This window comes from Phyllopteryx taeniolatus, chromosome 6 (assembly GCF_024500385.1).
Source record: "Phyllopteryx taeniolatus isolate TA_2022b chromosome 6, UOR_Ptae_1.2, whole genome shotgun sequence".
In the NCBI taxonomy this organism is placed as follows: Eukaryota; Metazoa; Chordata; class Actinopteri; order Syngnathiformes; family Syngnathidae; genus Phyllopteryx; species Phyllopteryx taeniolatus.
The window spans coordinates 14,831,114-14,849,613 of record NC_084507.1 but is presented as its reverse complement, the minus strand read 5'-3'; the positions used below and the strand labels follow the sequence as shown (position 1 = coordinate 14,849,613).

The 18,500-nt window shown below is 43.8% G+C and overlaps 1 protein-coding gene across 1 annotated transcript; it reads left to right on the top strand.

Moving 5' to 3' along the window:
- The first annotated feature begins 767 nt into the window (after nt 1-767).
- Nucleotides 768-6,572, top strand: apoeb (apolipoprotein Eb). Its single transcript, XM_061775771.1, has 5 exons — nt 768-865; nt 983-1,047; nt 1,946-2,099; nt 3,989-4,276; nt 5,850-6,572. Exons 2-5 carry the CDS (start codon nt 1,005-1,007, stop codon nt 6,193-6,195), a joined length of 831 nt encoding a protein of 276 aa, XP_061631755.1. The 5' UTR covers nt 768-865; nt 983-1,004; the 3' UTR covers nt 6,196-6,572.
- Nucleotides 6,573-18,500: the final 11,928 nt, after the last annotated feature.

The following is an 18,500-nucleotide window of genomic DNA, read 5'->3' as shown; positions in this document are numbered from 1 at the left end:
TGCGGCATGAACATAACAAAATAAAATACAATTTTGGGTGTTTCTTTTTACGGTAGTTTGCAAAAGGGACACGTTTATGTCCCCCTTAACACCACAGTAATGCTCACTTTGTTCTTGATTTATTTGGGTTAGTTTGTCAATTACATTAAACCAATTTCCATATCTTGCTAATGTTGCTGGTCATCATCAAAAGAGGCATAAAATAAAATGAAGTAGTAAGTTGAAGTAATTCAATTCAATGACGTTCACAGGAGTAAAAAAAATAAAATCAAATCCAATAATCACTTTTTCTTCTATAAAATTTGACAAGGTTGTCACTGATGCTGCTGGCCTTCCTCATGAGAGAGGTATATAATATGTATAATTGAATTGAATTACTATTACTAAAAATTCCAATTTTCTTAAGAACATTTCTTTCTAGCGAAAAGAAAAGTTTACAAATATGAAAGAATGAATTAAAAAGCACCCACCCACCGATATGTAAATGACGAAATACGCAATGCTTTGTGTTTCTTTATCTAACAATTTTTTTTAAAACAAAGGTTAAATATTCATTTGTAATTGGGTGACATTTTAATATAGTTCCACTTACGAATTGACAGCCAGAAATAAACGTCAGAAATAATCCAATGTAAAAAAGGTAAAAGAGTTTTTCTTCCTCTACACTGTACATGAAACCTTTAACCTTCTTCCCCCCCCCCCCCCCCCCTCCATGCTGACCGCCTCGTTATGCAAACAATGGCGTGGAAGAAGAACGCCCGCGGCGTCGTGGGTGGGGTGGGGGGGGGGGGGGCGTTCTCGGCAGAAGCCTTTAAAAGCTCCGGGACACCGCGAGCTCAACACGGAGGAACCTCGACCCTTTCAGGTGAGACGAGAAGAAAAAACAAACAAAACAAAAAAGCAACAACTATCATCTGCATTGGAATTTTGCATCTTTTCCTTTCTGGTTCAATATGTTGCTTTCGCTTCATTCTATTTCCAGGTGTATCTGTCTGCAACTGACCATGAAGGCTGTAGCTCTCGTCCTCGCCCTGGCTGTCCTCGCTGGTATGTTTCTTTATTTTTCTCTCTCTCTCTCTTCCCCAAAATACATAACTGTACTGAACATCGTGCAGTGTTTCCCAACCTTTATTTTAAGGGACATATTTTACGTAACACCGCTAAATAAAAATGCCCCAGGAAGTATATACTTATATATACAATTCTATTGTTTATCTTCTTTTATCGTTGGTTGCAAATAATTAATATATATATATTTTTTAACTTCTTATAAAGTCTACACTGGAGAAGGACTTCCTTTCCTTCTCATTGTCCACGTGTATTGTGCCAATAAAATGCATTTTATTCTATTCCATACTTAAATAATGATGAACTCATCTCAATTTACCCACAAATGGTGGTTCTGCCTGTCGCTAGATGTTTTGTGGTACATTTTTTTCTGATTAATTAAGGAAAAATGTCTCTGTGGTCATTACGTCTGCCACACAGTTCTGAGGTTTGAGGTTTGAATCGCGGTTGCGTTCATGCGTTCCTACCACCTTCCAAAATCACGCATGCTAGGTTAATTGAAAAATTTGCCATTTCCACGTCTCCATATGTGCCCTGCTGACTGGCGACCAGTCCAGGGTGTACCATGCCTCTCGTCCAGAGTCAGCTGGGATAGGCGCCGGCTCCCCGCTGCCTAAAAGAGTTTGAGCGCTGTAGAAAATCGATGCATGCACCTTCTGCCATCTAGTGGGAGAGCATTGAATTGTTCTGCCTGTCACTATATGTCGCTGGCATAGCTAGAGGAACAAAGATACATTATTTGTCGTAACTAAAAAATAATTTACTGATGGTTTGGATAATTTCCCGCAGCACACATAATGCTCTCTTACAAGATTACTATGGTTAGGAATCCCAATATCGTGAATGTGGAGATTTACCGCCGCGATCTCTATCCCAGGCTGCAACGCCCGTGTGGTGCGCCAAGCCGACGCCACCCCAGACCGCTGGGTGGAGACCGTGGACCGCTTCTGGCAGTATGTCTCCGAGCTGAACCAGAAGGCCGATGGAGTCGTGCAGACCATCAAGACCTCGCAGCTCAACCGAGAGCTCGAGTAAGTCCTTTATTGTATTACCACAGTGAAGGGAGGGGTAGATTGAGCTAAGGTGAGGTTCATCACTAAAGGTTCCCTTATCCTTATCAAGAACAACTGTTGTTAAATGTGCAGTCGTGGTATTTGTTGTTGTAGTCATTAATGTATAACAACTAGTTAATGAAATAGTAACAACTGAATTGTAACGATGTGGTGGTACGAGTACATTGACCACTCGGCTATTTGCGGCGTATCAAGAATGAGCTCTGCCGTGAATAGCAAAACTCTGCAAATAATTGACACGCTTCACTTGAAGAGATTTGTAATTGCACATAGATGCCACAAGATGGCGCCAAAACACTTCAAATGGAGACGACCAAAACTCATCAATGTATCGAGGAACACGTACACAATCATGAACCCATAAATGACATATTAAGTAGGAATATTTAATCATAATAAGGATTATTGATAATAATAATAAATCATAAAGTAAAATAATCAAACAAACCACCTTCACATGTGGCTCATCAATAGTATTAGCTGGTATCGTATTTACTCAAAACTGAGTTCGTTTGTACTTTATTGAAGTATTTAACAATGTACTCACGTTATTTTTTTTTAATCAATCCTCATCCACAAATCCATCAAAGTCCTCATCTTCTGTATCCGAAAGGAACAGGTGGGCAAGTTCTCCATCAAACATGCCGGGTTCCCCCTCGTCATTGTCGGAGTCAGTCTCGCTGCCGGGGGGCTGTTCAGCAATGATGCCGGCTTTCGCGAAAGCTCGGACAACAGTCAAAGCAGATGCCTTAGCCCAGGCATCCACTTGCGAACCATGGATTCGTTGATCTTGAATTCTCTCGCGGCTGCTTGATTCCCATGTTCCTCCGCGTAACTGATAGCGTGCAGTTTAAACTGTGCTTCGTAAGCGTGTCTCTTCGTAGGTGCCATTTTCGGGGGTCCTTAGCTAATATATATCTACTGGGGGCGTGCCTTTAGCGTCCTCTTTCACGCGCACCATTCCCCCTTTAACATCCGCATGCTGTCCTCAGTCACGTCCGCCTTTCCTCTATATAAGCAGCCTGTCGGCAGGAAATGCTCCCAGTCAGTCAAGCGTAGCGCTCATCAAAGTCACACAACAACATTTACAGATTTTGGAACTCATGCACACATAAGGCGCGCTGCATTATAAGGCACCCCGTACATTTTGGAGAAAATGTAAGACTTTTAAGTGCGCCTTATGGTTGTGAAAATACGGTATATTAGCTTAAATAAACACGTGGTTTAAAAAAAAAAAAAAAAGGCCTATTGTGCTTGCTCCAAGCTGTTCATTGCACCCTACTAGTTGAAGTTTACTATAAAAGTAAAAGAGAATTATTCAACCAAACTGGATAATTTTGTCTCACAAGTCTGCTAGCTTAATGCTAACACAAAACACCATAGACAGGCTAAAAAACTAGCATTGATGTTGGAGTAGTTCTAAACATTGAAACAACAGACATTAGAACACAAACAGTGCAGCAATACATGCAGACATATACTGTAATGTAAAACTCCTCACAAGCAGCTTAGTCTTATTCATGTTTCACCATCAAATATGTGTATTGATAAACTGACACCTGGTTGTTAAGGCCAGAACAAGCAGCACAATGTCCATGGAAATAAAGCATGAAAAATATGAGCTGAAACTTTTTAAACTCTTCACATTTATGTGCGAGCTATTTTCCTGACAAATAAAAAAAGTTCCAACATTTTTTGTTGGTGTTTTTTGAATTGGTGGATCGGATTAATAGCCTCTCCATTCATTTCCATGGGGAAAGTGATTTGAGATACAAGTGATGAACAATTTATATATAGTAGTAATCAATAGAGATCGTTCTGACGGGCCACCTGCTCTCTGCTCGCAGCACCCTGATCACGGACACCATGGCCGAACTGACGGCGTACAAGGACGACATCCAGGAAAAGATGAGTCCCTTCGCCGCCGAAACCACCGGCCAGCTTGCCACTGACCTGGAGCTGCTGGCCAACCGGCTGCAGAAGGACATGCGGGACGCCAAGGAGCGGAGCGGCAACTACCTGACCGAGCTCAGGACCATGCTGGAGCAGAACTCCGGCGATGTCCGAGGCCGCATCAACGCCTTCACCCACAAGCTGAAGAAGCGCCTCAGCAAGGACACCGACGACATCCGCAAGTAAGTTGATGAGTGGGCTTTGAAGGGGGACAAGATTTGAATGTGACCAAAGCCACGCCTCTCACAAGCGGGAACGTGTCGAGACTGCATTGTATGAATGCGAACAGTAAACAAGCCAATCTTAACCGTCGCTAGTGGCTTGATGTTGTATTTGTTGGATGTACAGTCAATTAATGATATAAAGAGGTGATAAACTTACCGGTCGACCCACTGAAGCTGGTGACGTGGTGGCGGGTGGCTGTACTGCGACACCGACCGCAAACAACAACACCGTTAAAAATGTTTACCCTTTTTAAGTCTCGAGCTCAGTTTCTTCTTTTTAATTTTTGTTGCAAACAGGAGTTAAACAATCCAGACAATAAATTACTATAGTCTCCTTTTGCGAGAGGCTGCTGTGTGCGGCAGATAGAGCGCACGGGAAATGATTGACACAGTCTTCGGTCCAGGGCCAGGGAGGGAGGATTGATTTTTTCCCCCAATTATTTTAATTTTAATAATTTTCTACAGTCAGGTCATACAGAAAGTTTTTTTATTTGTGACAAAGTATTAAAAAAAAATAATAATAAAACACCACCCTTAAGTACACACAAACCCACTTTTAAAATGAGAGACCCAAGGGTAAGGAAAATATTCAAATTTGGCTCGATGGTTATTTGTTTATCCCACTTTTACAATTCGACTCAGGGAGGGGGAAGAAAAAAAAATCACTTTACTTCCAAATTACTTTGGAAATGTAGTTGGTTACAATTACAAGTTACCCTGTTGAAAATGTAATAGTAGTGTAAATATTGGAACTACTTCCTCAAAGTAATATAATTAATTACTTTTATTATTTTATTTATTATTATTTTCTTAATTTTGAATGAATGCATCAACAGGATCCTTGGATGTTTCCTCGAAAATAGGAAACGATTTATCATAATTTTTTAATTAACCACATATTTGTTCTTTACACAAATAATAAACTGATAACAAATCATGATAAATTGTAATTGCATGATAAAAAATAGTTTGTTGCATTCTATGTATACAGCATGCGGAAAACAACCATACCATACCATGTTGACCTAATGACAAATGTCAACAATTTAGACAATCGCTTCATGACAACCCAGATAAGTGAATGTTCAATAAAAAAGTCCACATTTATAAAGATTAAACTGTTCAAAGGTCAATGTTCTTTTACGTGTTCAAACGTGTAACTCTGAGTCCATCCTTTTTAAAATATCAGACAAACAAATAGATTGCCCCACAAGGTGGTGCTCCGAGGTCATATTTGGAAAAATCATGTTACGTTTGAGACGACAGCAGAATGGCACATGACCGAGAGAGCCAATTAAAGGTGTCGGCTTCAGCTTTTGTGGCTTTAATTTAAATGTAACTAAAATTGTAATCATGAAAATTTCCAAAATCAACTGTAATTTAATACCGCATTGTCTCCCGGTAATGTAATGGATTACAATTATGTACATTGTGTAATTAATTAGGCTCAACCGTGGTTGTATGTGTACAGCGCTTAATTAAACCACAAAACGGCATGAAAGCTAACGTGATATCTCCTCCATAAAACCAGCATTGTGGCCACCTACCTGGGCGAGATCCAGTCCCGCACCTCCCAGAACCTCGACGCCGTGAGGGTGCGCGTGGAGCCCTACGTCCAGCAGGCCGGTGAAACCGCCTCCCAGAGGATGAGCGACCTCTCCACCGTGCTGAAGAGCCAAGCCCAAGGTCTGGGCCAGCAGCTAGAGAGCCAGGCCGAGGGCCTCAGGACCCACCTGGAGGCCACCGCCGAGGAGCTGCGCACCTCCCTGGAGGGGAAGATCGACGAGCTGACCGAGCTCTTCGCCCCGCTCGCCGCCCAGATCCGCGAGAAGTTCGACGCCATGGTCGAGACGGTCAAGGAGACCGCCTCGGCTTAATGAGTGACACTTTGAGGGGAAGCTGGATGCGGTGGTCTTAGAGACATGGGAAGGAGAAGGAGGAAGTTGAGAGTTACTGATTCCATCGTCACTTTGTTGCTCTCCGGCGTTCAGTTCAGTTGAGAGTGTTTGTTATGCTTGTAAATAAACATTCACCGAGTGGGCCTTACTCTAATGCACCAAAAATGCCTCTCATTTAAATCAACACTTTTCCCCCCCCACTCCAAGACTCTACGGGGATTGGATGCAATAATGACAATCAGCCGCTAGGTAGCGCTGCCTCGCTTGTTGTTGCTTGTAACCCATACAGCGTGTCACATGATTGTACTGCTGCTGCTCTCTGTGGCAAATGAATAAAGAAGTCAGAAAACACCCAACTCTTGGATTTGCTGTTTTTACTTGACACCCCCACACACCAGATAAGAAATACACACAGCAGATAAGATATACACCACAAATAAGACAGTATGTGATCTTGTTCTCTTTATTTGTTGTCTTTTGTTTGTGAACCAAGGCAGGGTGGGCGACTGGTTAGAGTGTCTGCATCACAGTTCTGAGGACCGGGGTTCAATCCCCGGCTGTGTGGAGATTGCATGTTCTCCCTGTGCCTGCGTGGGTTTTCTCCGGGCACTTTGGTTTCCTCCCACATCCCAAAAACATGCATGCTCGGTTAATTGACAACTCGAAATTGCCCATAGGTGTGAATGTGAGTGCGAATGGTTGTTTGTTTATATGTGCCCTGCGATTGGCTGGCAACCAGTTCAGGGTGTACCCAGCCTCCTGCCCGATGATAGCTGGGATAGGCTCCAGCACTCCCACAACCCTTGTGACAATGAGCGGCTCAGAAAATGGATGGATGGATGGATGTTTGTGAAGCAGTCCGTCTGAGGATTCTGTTTTTTGTTTTTGTTTTTTACCACTGTGTGTTTACCCATGCTAATTAGCAGCAGAGTATTTAAGCTGTAAGCCACCATGGGCACAAGATTGAGTAACCTCCATCTCTTCGGGTGAGACGAGGACGGAACCCCCCTCAAAAATGTCAATTTGAATTTTGCATGATAGGTTTTATTGTTTACGAATCAACGCGGTGCAGCATGATGGCCTGGCCGTGAACACGTCTGGCATTTCTGAGGTTCCGGGTGCAAATCTCGGCCACGGCCTGGTGTGCGAGTGTGTCAGATTTGGTTTCCTCTATCATTCAAATACATGCATGTTAGGTTAATTGAAGACTAAATTGGCCATAGGTGTGAATGTCTATGTGTTTAGTGATTGGCTGGCGGCCAGTCCATTGTGTCTCATCCAAAGTCAAGCTCCAGCTCACCTCCTATCCTAATGCAAACAAGCACTAGAGAAAATGGATTGATTCAATGCATTGGTTTTCTTGTACTTTCCAGGTGTCTCTATCTGTTCAACGACCATGAAGGCTGTAGCTGTCATCCTTTCCATGGCAATCCTCACCGGTATGTGTTTGTAATTACAGTGCATAAGTGGATGTGAATTCATATTTAACCCGCTCGCACCACAGGCTGCACCGCCCGTGTGGTGCAGCAGGCCGATGCCTCCCAGAGCAAATGGGAGGAGCCCGTGAACCATTTCTGGCTGTACTTCATAAAGCTGGGAGACAGACAGGGATGTGCAGACCCCGGATTTTGGTAGAAAACTTAAGTAAGTCCACCGTCCGCTATCACAGATGGGAGGCAGGGGGGCGGTCTTCAGAAAGGTATTGAAAAATTGGCGCAGTCATAGTAATAATTAGTCCATTAGTATGTTATTACAAACAAACAGTAATAAGGGCGTACTATGGGTCTCCATGTCTTTAGCAGAGTATATGGACTATTGACTTAAAGGAAACAAATTTGGTTAAATTATTAGTAACAAAAGTTAATTAGCTAGTAATTAGATTATAAAACTGCCGAAATGAGTAACAGTATTATCTGAACTGCAACCGCAATAACAAATATAGAGCCCCCTTTTTTTTTTTTTTTTTTGATGAGATGGGTGCTGCCTGATGATAGCTGGCATAGGCTCCAGCACGCCCGCGACCCTAGTGAGGAGAAGCGACTCAGAAAATGGATGGATGGGTGGGGTATCCTCAGTTATTGGCTGAAAAATTCACCTATTCACTGGTTCTGTGAATGCGTAACATAAAATATTGCTTTGGCGCTATCTTGTGGCATGTTCGGGCCAACCAACTATGTTGAAGTGAGGGGAAAAGCTTAGTCCCGCCATATCCTTGTTCAATAGAAAAAAATGCTTCGACAGGATCTTGTGGCATCTTTCTGCAATAACAACCTTTCTGGGTGAGCAGATATTTGCTATTTGCGGTTCACTGTATTGTTAAATTACTAACAATAGTAGTTAAGTAGTTATTACATTATAATAACAGTCAAATGACTGCCAGCGCATTGGCGCCTGTGGCGTTCGTTGCCTATATCCGAGGGCATTATACTCCATTAATTGCTCCATTTTCTTTTCATTTCACTCGAGTGACAACATATCTGAAACATATCCAAAAGCTCATAACTTGAAAAACTGGTAAATTGAGGCACTTGCAAGTCAAGGTAATACTGTATCGTAAGATTAATACCTCTCTGATGGCATTAAAATTTGACGTCTTTGTGAAGGCAGCTTTTTTCAATAGTATGTATTGCATTGGATGTCACTGGACTGCAGAAGTGGTCAATTAGTTTTCTATACTCGTGAATGTAAAAATAAGTGCAGCTCTATTACCTTCACACATGCGACCTTCTCTCTGCTCGCAGCAACTTGATCACTACCAGTATATACGAGCTGAGGACTTACATCCACAGCACCTCCAAGAGTCAGCTGAGCTCTGACTGCAACGTGTAGCGCCTGGTCACCAAACTGAATGGGGACATGCTCGACGTCAAGGAGCAAGGCATCCTTTTCAAGAGCCAGCAGATCAAGAGCATGGGGCAACAGAACGTCCACGAGGTGCAACGCGACATCCGAGCCTTCACCAACGGCTGAGAGCCCTCCTCGGACATCGGTGACATCCGCAGGTAAGTTGAAGCTGGATAATTGTTCTTTAAAAACAAATATGATTCTTAATGTGATGTCTCCTTGAGTCGTTACCTTATCGTGGTGGAGGGGTTTGTGTGTCCCAATGATCCTAGGAGCTAAGTTGTCTGGGGCTTTATGCCCCTGGCAGGGTCACCAATGGCAAACAGGTCCTAGGTGAGGGACCAGACAAAGCACGGCTCCAAAAACCCCTATGACGAGTACAATTAATGGTTTCAGGTTTTCCTTGCCCGGACGCGGGTCACCGGGGCCCCCCTCTGGAGCCAGGCCTGGAGGTGGGGATCGAAGGCGAGAGCCTGGTGGCCGGGCCTGCACCCATGGGGCCCGGCCGGGCACAGCCCGAAAGGGTAACGTGGGTCCCCCTTCCCATGGGCTCACCACCTGTGGGAGGGGCCATAGGGGTCGGGTGCAGTGCGAGCTGGGTGGTGGCCAAAGGCGGGGATCTTGGCGATCCGATCCCCGGCTACAGAAGCTGGCTCTAGGGACGTGGAATGTCACCTCTCTGGCAGGGAAGGAGCCCGATTTGGTGTGTGAGGTCGAGAAGTTCCGACTAGATATAGTCGGACTCGCCTCCACGCACAGCTTGGGCTCTGGTACCAGTCCTCTCGAGAGGGGTTGGACTCTCTTCCACTCTGGAGTTGCCCACGGTGAGAGGCGCCGAGCAGGTGTGGGTATACTTATGGCTCCCTGGCTCGGCGCCTGTACGTTGGGGTTCACCCCGGTGGACGAGAGGGTAGCCTCCCTCTGCCTTCGGGTGGGGGGGACGGGTCCTGACTGTTGTTTGTGCCTATGCACCAAACAGCAGTTCAGAGTACCCACCCTTTTTGGAGTCCTTGGAGGGGCTGCTGGAGAGCACTTCCGCTGGGGACTCCATCATTCTGCTGGGGGACTTCAATGCTCACGTGGGCAATGACAGTGAGACCTGGAAGGGCGTGATTGGGGGGAACGGCCCCCCCGATCAGAACCCGAGCGGTGTTCTGTTATTGGACTTCTGTGCTCATCATGGATTGTCCATAACGAACACCATGTTCAAGCATCAGGGTGTCCACACGTGCACTTGGCACCAGGACAGCCTAGGTCGCAGTTCGATGATCGACTTTGTGGTCGTGTCATCGGACTTGCGGCCGCATGTCTTGGACACTCGCGTAAAGAGAGGGGCGGAGCTGCCAAATGATCACCACCTGGTGGTGAGTTGGTTCCGATGGTGGGGGAAGATGCCGGTCCGACGTGGCAGGCCCAAACGTATTGTGAGGGTCTGCTGGGAACGTCTGGCGGAATCCCCTGTCAGAAGGAGTTTCAACTCCCACCTCTGACAGAACTTTGCTCATGTTCCGAGGGAGGCGGGGAACATAGAGTCCGAGTGGACCATGTTCCGCGCCGCCATTGCTGAGGCGGCCCGACCGGAGCTGTGGCCGTAAGGTGGTTGGTGCCTGTCGTGGCGGCAATCCCTGAACCCGTTGGTGGACACCAACGGTGAGGGATGCCGTCAAGCTGAAGAAGGAGTCCTATCGGGCCTTTTTGGCCTGTGGGACTCCTGAGGCAGCTGATGGGTACCGGCTAGCCAAGCGGAATGCAGCTTTGGTGGTCACTGAAGCACAAACTCGGGCATGGGTGGAGTTCGGTGAGGCCATGGAGAAAGTCCACCATCCGGCGTCTCAGGAGGGGGAAGCAGTGCACCACCAACACTGTGTATAGTGGGGATGGGGCTCGACTCGGGACGTTGTGAGCCGGTGGGGAGAATACTTCGAAGACCTCCTCAATTCCACCGACACGCCTTCCCATGAGGGAGTAGAGTCTGGGTTCTCTGAGGTGGGCTCTCCTATCTCTGGGGTTGAGGTCACCGAGGTGGTTAAAAAGCTCCTCGGTGGCAAGGCCCCAGGGGTGGGATGAGATTCGCCCGGAGTTCCTCAAGGCTCTGGTTGTTGCAGGACTGTCCTGGTTGACACGCCTCTGCAACATCGCGTGGACATCGGGGACAGTGCCTCTGGATTGGCAGACTGGGGTGGTGGTCCCCCTTTTTAAGAAAGGGGACCGGAGGGTGTGTTCCAACTACTGGGGGGATCACACTCCTCAGCCTCCCTGGTAAGGTCTATATAGGGGTGCTGGAGAGGAGGGTCCGTCGGGAAGTCGAATCTCAGATTCAGGAGGAGCAATGTGGTTTTCGTCCTGGCCGTGGAACAGTGGACCAGCTCTACACCCTTGGCAGGGTCCTTGAGGGTGCATGGGAGTTCGCCCAACCAGTCTACATGTGTTTTGTGGAGTTGGAGAAGGCGTTCGACCGTGTCCCTCGGGGGGTCCTGCGGGGGGTGCTTTGTGAGTATGGGGTACCGAACCACCTGATACGGGTTGTTCGGTCCCTGTACGATCGGAGTCAGAGTTTGGTCCGCATATCCGGCAGTAAGGCGGACTCGTTTCCGGTGAGGGTTGGACTCTGCCAAGGCTGCCCTTTTTCACCGATTCTGTTCATAACTTTTATGGACAGAATTTCTAGGCGCAGCCGAGGCGTAGAGGGGGTCCGGTTTGGTGGCCTCCGTATTGCATCTCTGCTTTTTGCAGATGATGTGGTTCTGTTGGCTTCATCAAACCATGACCTCCAACTCTCACTGGAGCAGTTCACAGCTGAGTGTGAAGCAGCTGGGATGAGAATCAGCACCTCCAAATCTTGTGGTGAAGAAGGAGCTAAGCCGAAAGGCGAAGCTCTCGATTTACCGGTCGATCTACGTTCCTACCCTCACCTATGGTCACGAGCTGTGGGTCGTGACCGAAAGTACAAGATCCAGGATACAAGCGGCCGAAATGAGTTTCCTCCGCAGGGTGTCCGGGCTCTCCATTAGCCATAGGGTGAGAAGCTTGGTCAGCCGAGAGGATCTCAGAGTAGAGCCGCTGCTCCTTCACATCGAGAGGAGCCAGATGAGGTGGGTGGGGCATCTGATTGGGATGCCTCCCGGACACCTCCCTGGTGAGGTGAGGGCACGTCCCACTGGGGAGACCACAGAGACGACCCAGGACACGCTGGAGAGACTACATCCTTCGGCTGGCCTGGGAACGCCTCGGGATCCCCCCGGAAGAGCTGGATGAAGTGGCTTAGGAGAGCGATGTCTGGGCGTCCCTGCTAAAGCTGCTGCCCCCGCGACCCGACCTCGGATAAGCGGTAGAAAATGGATGGATGGATGTCTCCTTCTAAACCAGCTTCATGAACGAACACCAGATCTCGCAGAACCAGGACACAGTGGAGCCCTTTGTTCAGCAGAGTGGCGACACCACCTCCCAGAGGCAAGCTGAGGGTATGAGTCAGCACCAGCAGACCCAGACATGGGATCTGTCCCAGCAGCATGAAACCCAGGGCAGGGTGTTGGTCTCCACCATTGAATGAGAGTCGGTAGGCTAACTTCTCACTTGCCTGCTCAGTATATTTTCTTCTACATTTTGGTTAAGGTGGTGAATACACTTTCACTGAGTGGGTCTTACTCAGTGCACAAAAATGCATGTCTTTCATTTTAAAAAACGCTTTAGTAAAAATGCGGCCGGTGCGATGGTGAAGCTCTATGTCACAAGACTGTATGACGTACACCTCGTTGGCTTGAAAGAAGACCTCAATAGAGTGTTTATCAACCTTTTTTGAGCCACATCAGAAAACTTCTTAAACACCTAACCTACAATTCCATTACAACATGCTGGCAATTTTTTGAATTGAGTTCGTTGTCACATTTCTGTGGGGCCAATTATGTATTACTCGTGCACTCACTGTAGTTGTCTCGCCATGCTGCACTATTTGCATATACTGGCCACTCATGCCAGAGTAGCATCTGCGCCATTTGCACACTGATTGAGGAGTATCTGTAACATTTGCACAACCAACATTGTCCCAGATTATCGCACTACTCGTCACTTTAAACCGCATACACTCCTTGAAGTCTCAGTGCCCTTTGCACAATGGTCATTGCACCGGACTATTGCAATATTAGTCATTCGAACTGCTTCTTTTTGCACAATTGTCAAAAAAAAATAAAAAATGTACCGGCATTACCAGATAACTAGCAACCCTTTACTGCTCAGTGACTGTTTTTTTTTGTCAATGTCTTTCTGTCTTCAAAGTGTTCTGTAAATTGACTGTCTGTTGTCGTACTAGAGCGGCTCCAACTACCGGAGAAAAATTCCTTGTGTGTTTTTGGACATACTTGGCAAATAAAGATGATTCTGATTCTGATTTATCAACCTTTTTTGAGCCACATCAGAAAAATCTCATGGCACACTACTAAACAAAAATGTCACCAAGGTTAACCATTGGTGATGGTGTACGAGCCCTGTCGCAAAGAAAACAAAATAAATAAATAAAAAAAATATATATATATATTTTTTTTTTTGCTACAAATTGACACCCCTCAACCCCCCACACATATCGTATAACTGCCTGTATTAATAGTTTAAACCGCCAATATACCACAAACTATGATCCCCAAACACTGCAGTATCATTTCGAGCTCATCTAACAATATTACCATTAAAACACATGCAGTGTCGATTATTTGGAACATAAGAACCCAGGCTCAATTTCGCTACGTCACAGCAAAGATCTTCAGGGGGGGGGGAAATCGCAAATGGGTGCATTTGTGACAAGTGGACCGTCAATGAGCGGGGGGTCACTATATACTCAAATAATGATGGTCTTGTATGACTGGCAAGAAGTAGAAAGATTCGTTGTAACTTCTGCCATCTCGTGGAAGAGCAATTATTTGCTCTGCCAGTCACTATATGTCTCTGTCATGGATAAACAAACCAAGATATATTATTAGTAGTAAATATTTTTCAGACCAGTTGAATAAAATTGGGTAATTTCCCATGGCACACCTGATGATCTCTCATGACACACTATTGTGTCGGCACAGAGGCTGTGACTCACTTGAGGCGTCAAAAGTAGTCAGACTTTGTAATTAGGTCAAAGTAGTACTGTACATACAAAATACCTAAGTTAAAAAAAAAAAAAAAGACTGGTAAATGTAGAAGTACTAATTCAACTACTGTACTTACGTAAAGAAAAAAATACAGACTCTTAAAATATATAGTACAAAAGTAAAAAGCCTCTTTTTCTTTGTTCACATTTCAGGTAATGTCGTTGTATTAATTGAAATGTTATGCATCTGAAGTATAAGTACTATCGCTGACGGTGAGAACTCAAGAGTGAATAAAAAAAAATGGTATCGAAGATCCTTAGTATATACCATACCAATTTTGATAATTTGGCGCAAAAAATAAATAAAATAAAAATTGTTCCCATAGTTTTGCAACAGTTGTGAACTGAGAAATAACATTTATCTCGTTCCCGGTCTCACGTGTCGCTAGGCAGATTTTTTTCGTGCCCCCGAAAGCCAATATGACAACTCCTGTAGGCCAATCTTATTAAAAGAGGATGAAGTTACACTAGTCGCGACATAAATATTCAATAATAATTAGCTACCTCTCTTTATTTTGTAAATGTGTAGCACCCTCTGTGCCCCATGGTGGGGCACTGCCCCTAATGCAAATCGCCATTGAACCTGGACAAATGGTACTGTAGGGAAGGCGCTATACCATGCATTAAAAATTAGTTAGAAATACAGTCATACACATTACTGCATCACGTGATGCAAACGTTGAAGGGTAAAATGAAAAATAAAGCCTGCAAAAACATTGGCATGCTACATAGATGACAGATTACGTTTTGCCTCTCATCCAAGACCAACAGAACAGTCCAGTTGTGATCGGTTCAATGCCCTGAGAAAGCCACATAGAAAGGAAATAAATACAAACACGTGTCCATGCTGGACTGACACTGGCAGCTGTGTTTTCTCAACCACGCAAACTGTGACATCTGCACCACTGCTAGAGTGGACACATAAGGATAACACACAAGGCTCTACCAGACGCTGACCAACCACTTTATTAGGTACCCCAAAAGGCAAATATGTATATATTTTGTGTTGCATGCATTACACCACAGTTGGTTAAAATAAAATAAATTAAATGGATAAATATTGTGCTCCATGCACAAAGAACCAGATGCATAAACTAGGAATGAGTGTTTAGCATCACTTATTGTGCATAATTAAGTGCATTAAAACCACAGAGCGCTCGCTCAGCATGTCTACTCCATCTGTGCTATGATAACATTTCTTGAAAAAAAAATCCCTGGAAATTAACAGGTGTTTGGCTGCTAGTAACCCTTCAAAAAAATATAACCCTGCAGAGATTTTACCTCCTATTAAAAACTCCATCCTTTCCCTCCCCCACTGACACTTCAAAAAGCACACTTTTGTAAACTTGTTATTGCCAATGTGGACGAGCTTTTTCACACCGCGTGCTTCCTACAATTATTCAAGAGGGAGTTTACACGCACGCAGGCACCGACCACAAAGGAGATGGAGATTAAGTCGTCAAGAGCCGAGGGGGCTCCACTGCGGCCTATTCATTTGGGCCTTGTCTGCCCCCCCACCCCCCAAAAAGGCTACTTCAAGGGGTCGGTGGTGTGAAAGCAGAATGTGTTAAAGAGCAAAGAAGACAGTTGTCCTGGATTCAACTCACATTACATTTGCATGGGAGGAGGGGGGCTAAGGAAGTTCAGATGGCACAATAAGGTTAGTCTGGTTTATTTCCCCCCTACAAAAAAAACAGGAACGTCTGTGTTCCAAAAAGTGAGACAATCAAGTCCCCTTGCTGCTGTTTTTTTTTTTTTTTTTTTTACCAAAACAATTCAAAGAAGCACAAATTGTTTTTGTGGTGACTGTGACATGAACTTGCAATCAGAAAAGAGTCAGAACAATGTAGGTTATAGGACATGCTGGATTATTGGTCTCAGTGGTGAAATAATCATAATAATTTAAAAATGCACAATGTAAACTAAACAAAATGCACAACGAACTACAAAGTTACCCACCGCAGCAAGACCCAACCAAACCAAAAAAATATATTGAAAAAAAACCCACTACAATCATAAACAAACAAACAATATCCAGCATAAAATCAAAAAGGCTCTACAATGGTTCCGGGCAGGGATGCACCAGTACTAATACAAGTATAGTGCAGTTACTGTACGTCTACTAAATGCTCCAAAACTACAATACCGGAAAACACTTTACCACCCTGTCATATAAAGCATTATACCATCTTCTACATCTACGCTTGCTTAAAGCTATTCATTGACACTCCCACTTGAAGTTTAGAGCAAAACGAACAAACAAAAAAATAAAATGACTTCAATGTTGAATATTTAAGCAAATCTATAGCAGAATTGTTGACTTAAAACTGAACTTCGAAGCAAATTATGAAGCCGTATGCAAAAAGGGGCATCAGCGTTTGTTTTGTTTGTGGCTTATTTCCATGTTGACAAATCAATGAAGACTTTACTCGAGCGAACTAGAGTTTGATCTTTTTCTTTGGTGTCATGGTTCAGAAATGTCTATCTGAAAAACAAAAACTCCTTGAATCAAAATGTTAAATGGTTAATCTTAAAAGTTGACTCCCACCGTTTGCCCAGTAAATTTCAGCTTCTTCCTTCAGGGTGAAGGTTTTACAGTTGCAAACTGTAAAACCGAGTGGGAACGAAATGGGTTTGGTCCATTCTAGCAACCATCATCGAGATAAACTAGGCGTGCCAACATTGTAACATTGCGCACTTAAAGTAGTGAGTTTTTTTATTATTTATTTGCTTTGTTATTTCAATAATTTTTTTTAGGATTAGGGATTAGTTTTGATTGGAGCCTTGAATACTTTTTACTGTTGTGGTTGTTGTCTAAATGTGTGTTACATGTATCACTCTTGCTGCCAAACAAATCTACGTATGGATACGAATAAAGTAACCGCAACCTGAGTGTCATCTTGCAAAAGTCTGGTAGCTTAATGCTAACACAATAATGAGAAATGCTAAAGATGGGCTAATGGAGTAACTCAAACCGTGGTACGAGTGCAAGTAGTGATAGGCGGGCTCCCTCTAGTGGTACATCAAAGTATCACCACCCAAGTAAAGTTCAGTTGTATTTAACATTTAAATTAAATACATTTTCACTTGATCTGGTGTTTGTTTTTAAATTATTATTTAGGCACAATTTTTGTTGACCTTTTATGTGCAATACATTGCAACTGAAATACATTTTTTTAAGTAGTTTTTTTAAATTTCCCTATATTCAAGCACACTGTTTATGTTCAAAGCGCATAATGTTACAGTGGCTTAGTATATTAAAAATAAATTTTAGAGATGAAACCTCTGTCCCGTTTTTGATGAAACTTAGTGCTACTATGGTACTGTATTCAAATGTTATTCATTATAGTGGTACTTGGAGCGATAAGTATTTTTTTTTTTAGGTGGTACCCATTGTAAAAGGTTTGAGAAGCATTGGGCTAACGAAAAGCATCGATTTCAAAGTATAAACCTTTAAATAACGAATATTCCAATACAATCAGCGGAGCAACGTACAGAAAGATAACACACAATACTCACAGGCATATATTCTTTCTACTCTCCAAAAAACAAGTTATATTAGTGAAGCTCAATCGCTACACTCTCTTCTTCAGGTCTTTTCATCAAGTCTGTGTGTGTTATTTGCGAGAGTGCACCACACTGCCCCCTGGAGGCAAAGGTGCGCACAACAGAGGCAGCACATACAGTATAGTACGGTACCTACTGGGTAAATGTATTATTATTATTCTAATTATTATTCAGTGTGTACGAGAAGTGTTACATTTCACTGAAATGTATTCCATGTTCAAGAGTTTGTTTTTGAACAATATTAACAATAAATAATAAAACAAAATATGCACAATGAATTCGGATGTTATCTAGCAAAAAATATAATACAATTTGGATCAGCATATGCGCATGCATGGATTTTGCCGCGAAGATTGTTTGATTTGCGTTGTTCAATGAAAACAGATCGGTTCTGTAGTTTTATCTATCAAACAAATGGCAATTAAAACATACTGTCGCCTCTTGAGTGGCAAAGGTCAGGAGGAACATGAGGAGTATCAGCTGATTCATAACGATGCACCATAGTCACACAGTCCAACTTTGGACTACCATGTTTGATCATGGCTGAACAGAGTCAATAACTTGAAATAAAAAATAAAAAAAAACATTTTTTTATAGGTAGTGTAGAGGAAATTTTTTTTCAAACTGAAATTATTTGTAAGCCCTTTATATTTAAGGCTAACATTGAAAGATGAGTTTTAAATATGTAAGTGTTTTGGGATAACAGTTTTGAATATATTCAGGGTTTAATCAATGAACATAGGAA

What these genes read in the sequence shown, in the direction of transcription:
- apoeb (XM_061775771.1), top strand. Translation starts at nt 1,005, where the DNA reads ATGAAGGCTGTAGCTCTCGTCCTCGCCCTGGCTGTCCTCGCTG. An exon ending in CGCCCTGGCTGTCCTCGCTG is followed by an intron (nt 1,048 to 1,945) that starts GTATGTTTCTTT and finishes TCTCTATCCCAG; the next exon opens with GCTGCAACGCCCGTGTGGTG. An exon ending in GACACCGACGACATCCGCAA is followed by an intron (nt 4,277 to 5,849) that starts GTAAGTTGATGA and finishes CCATAAAACCAG; the next exon opens with CATTGTGGCCACCTACCTGG.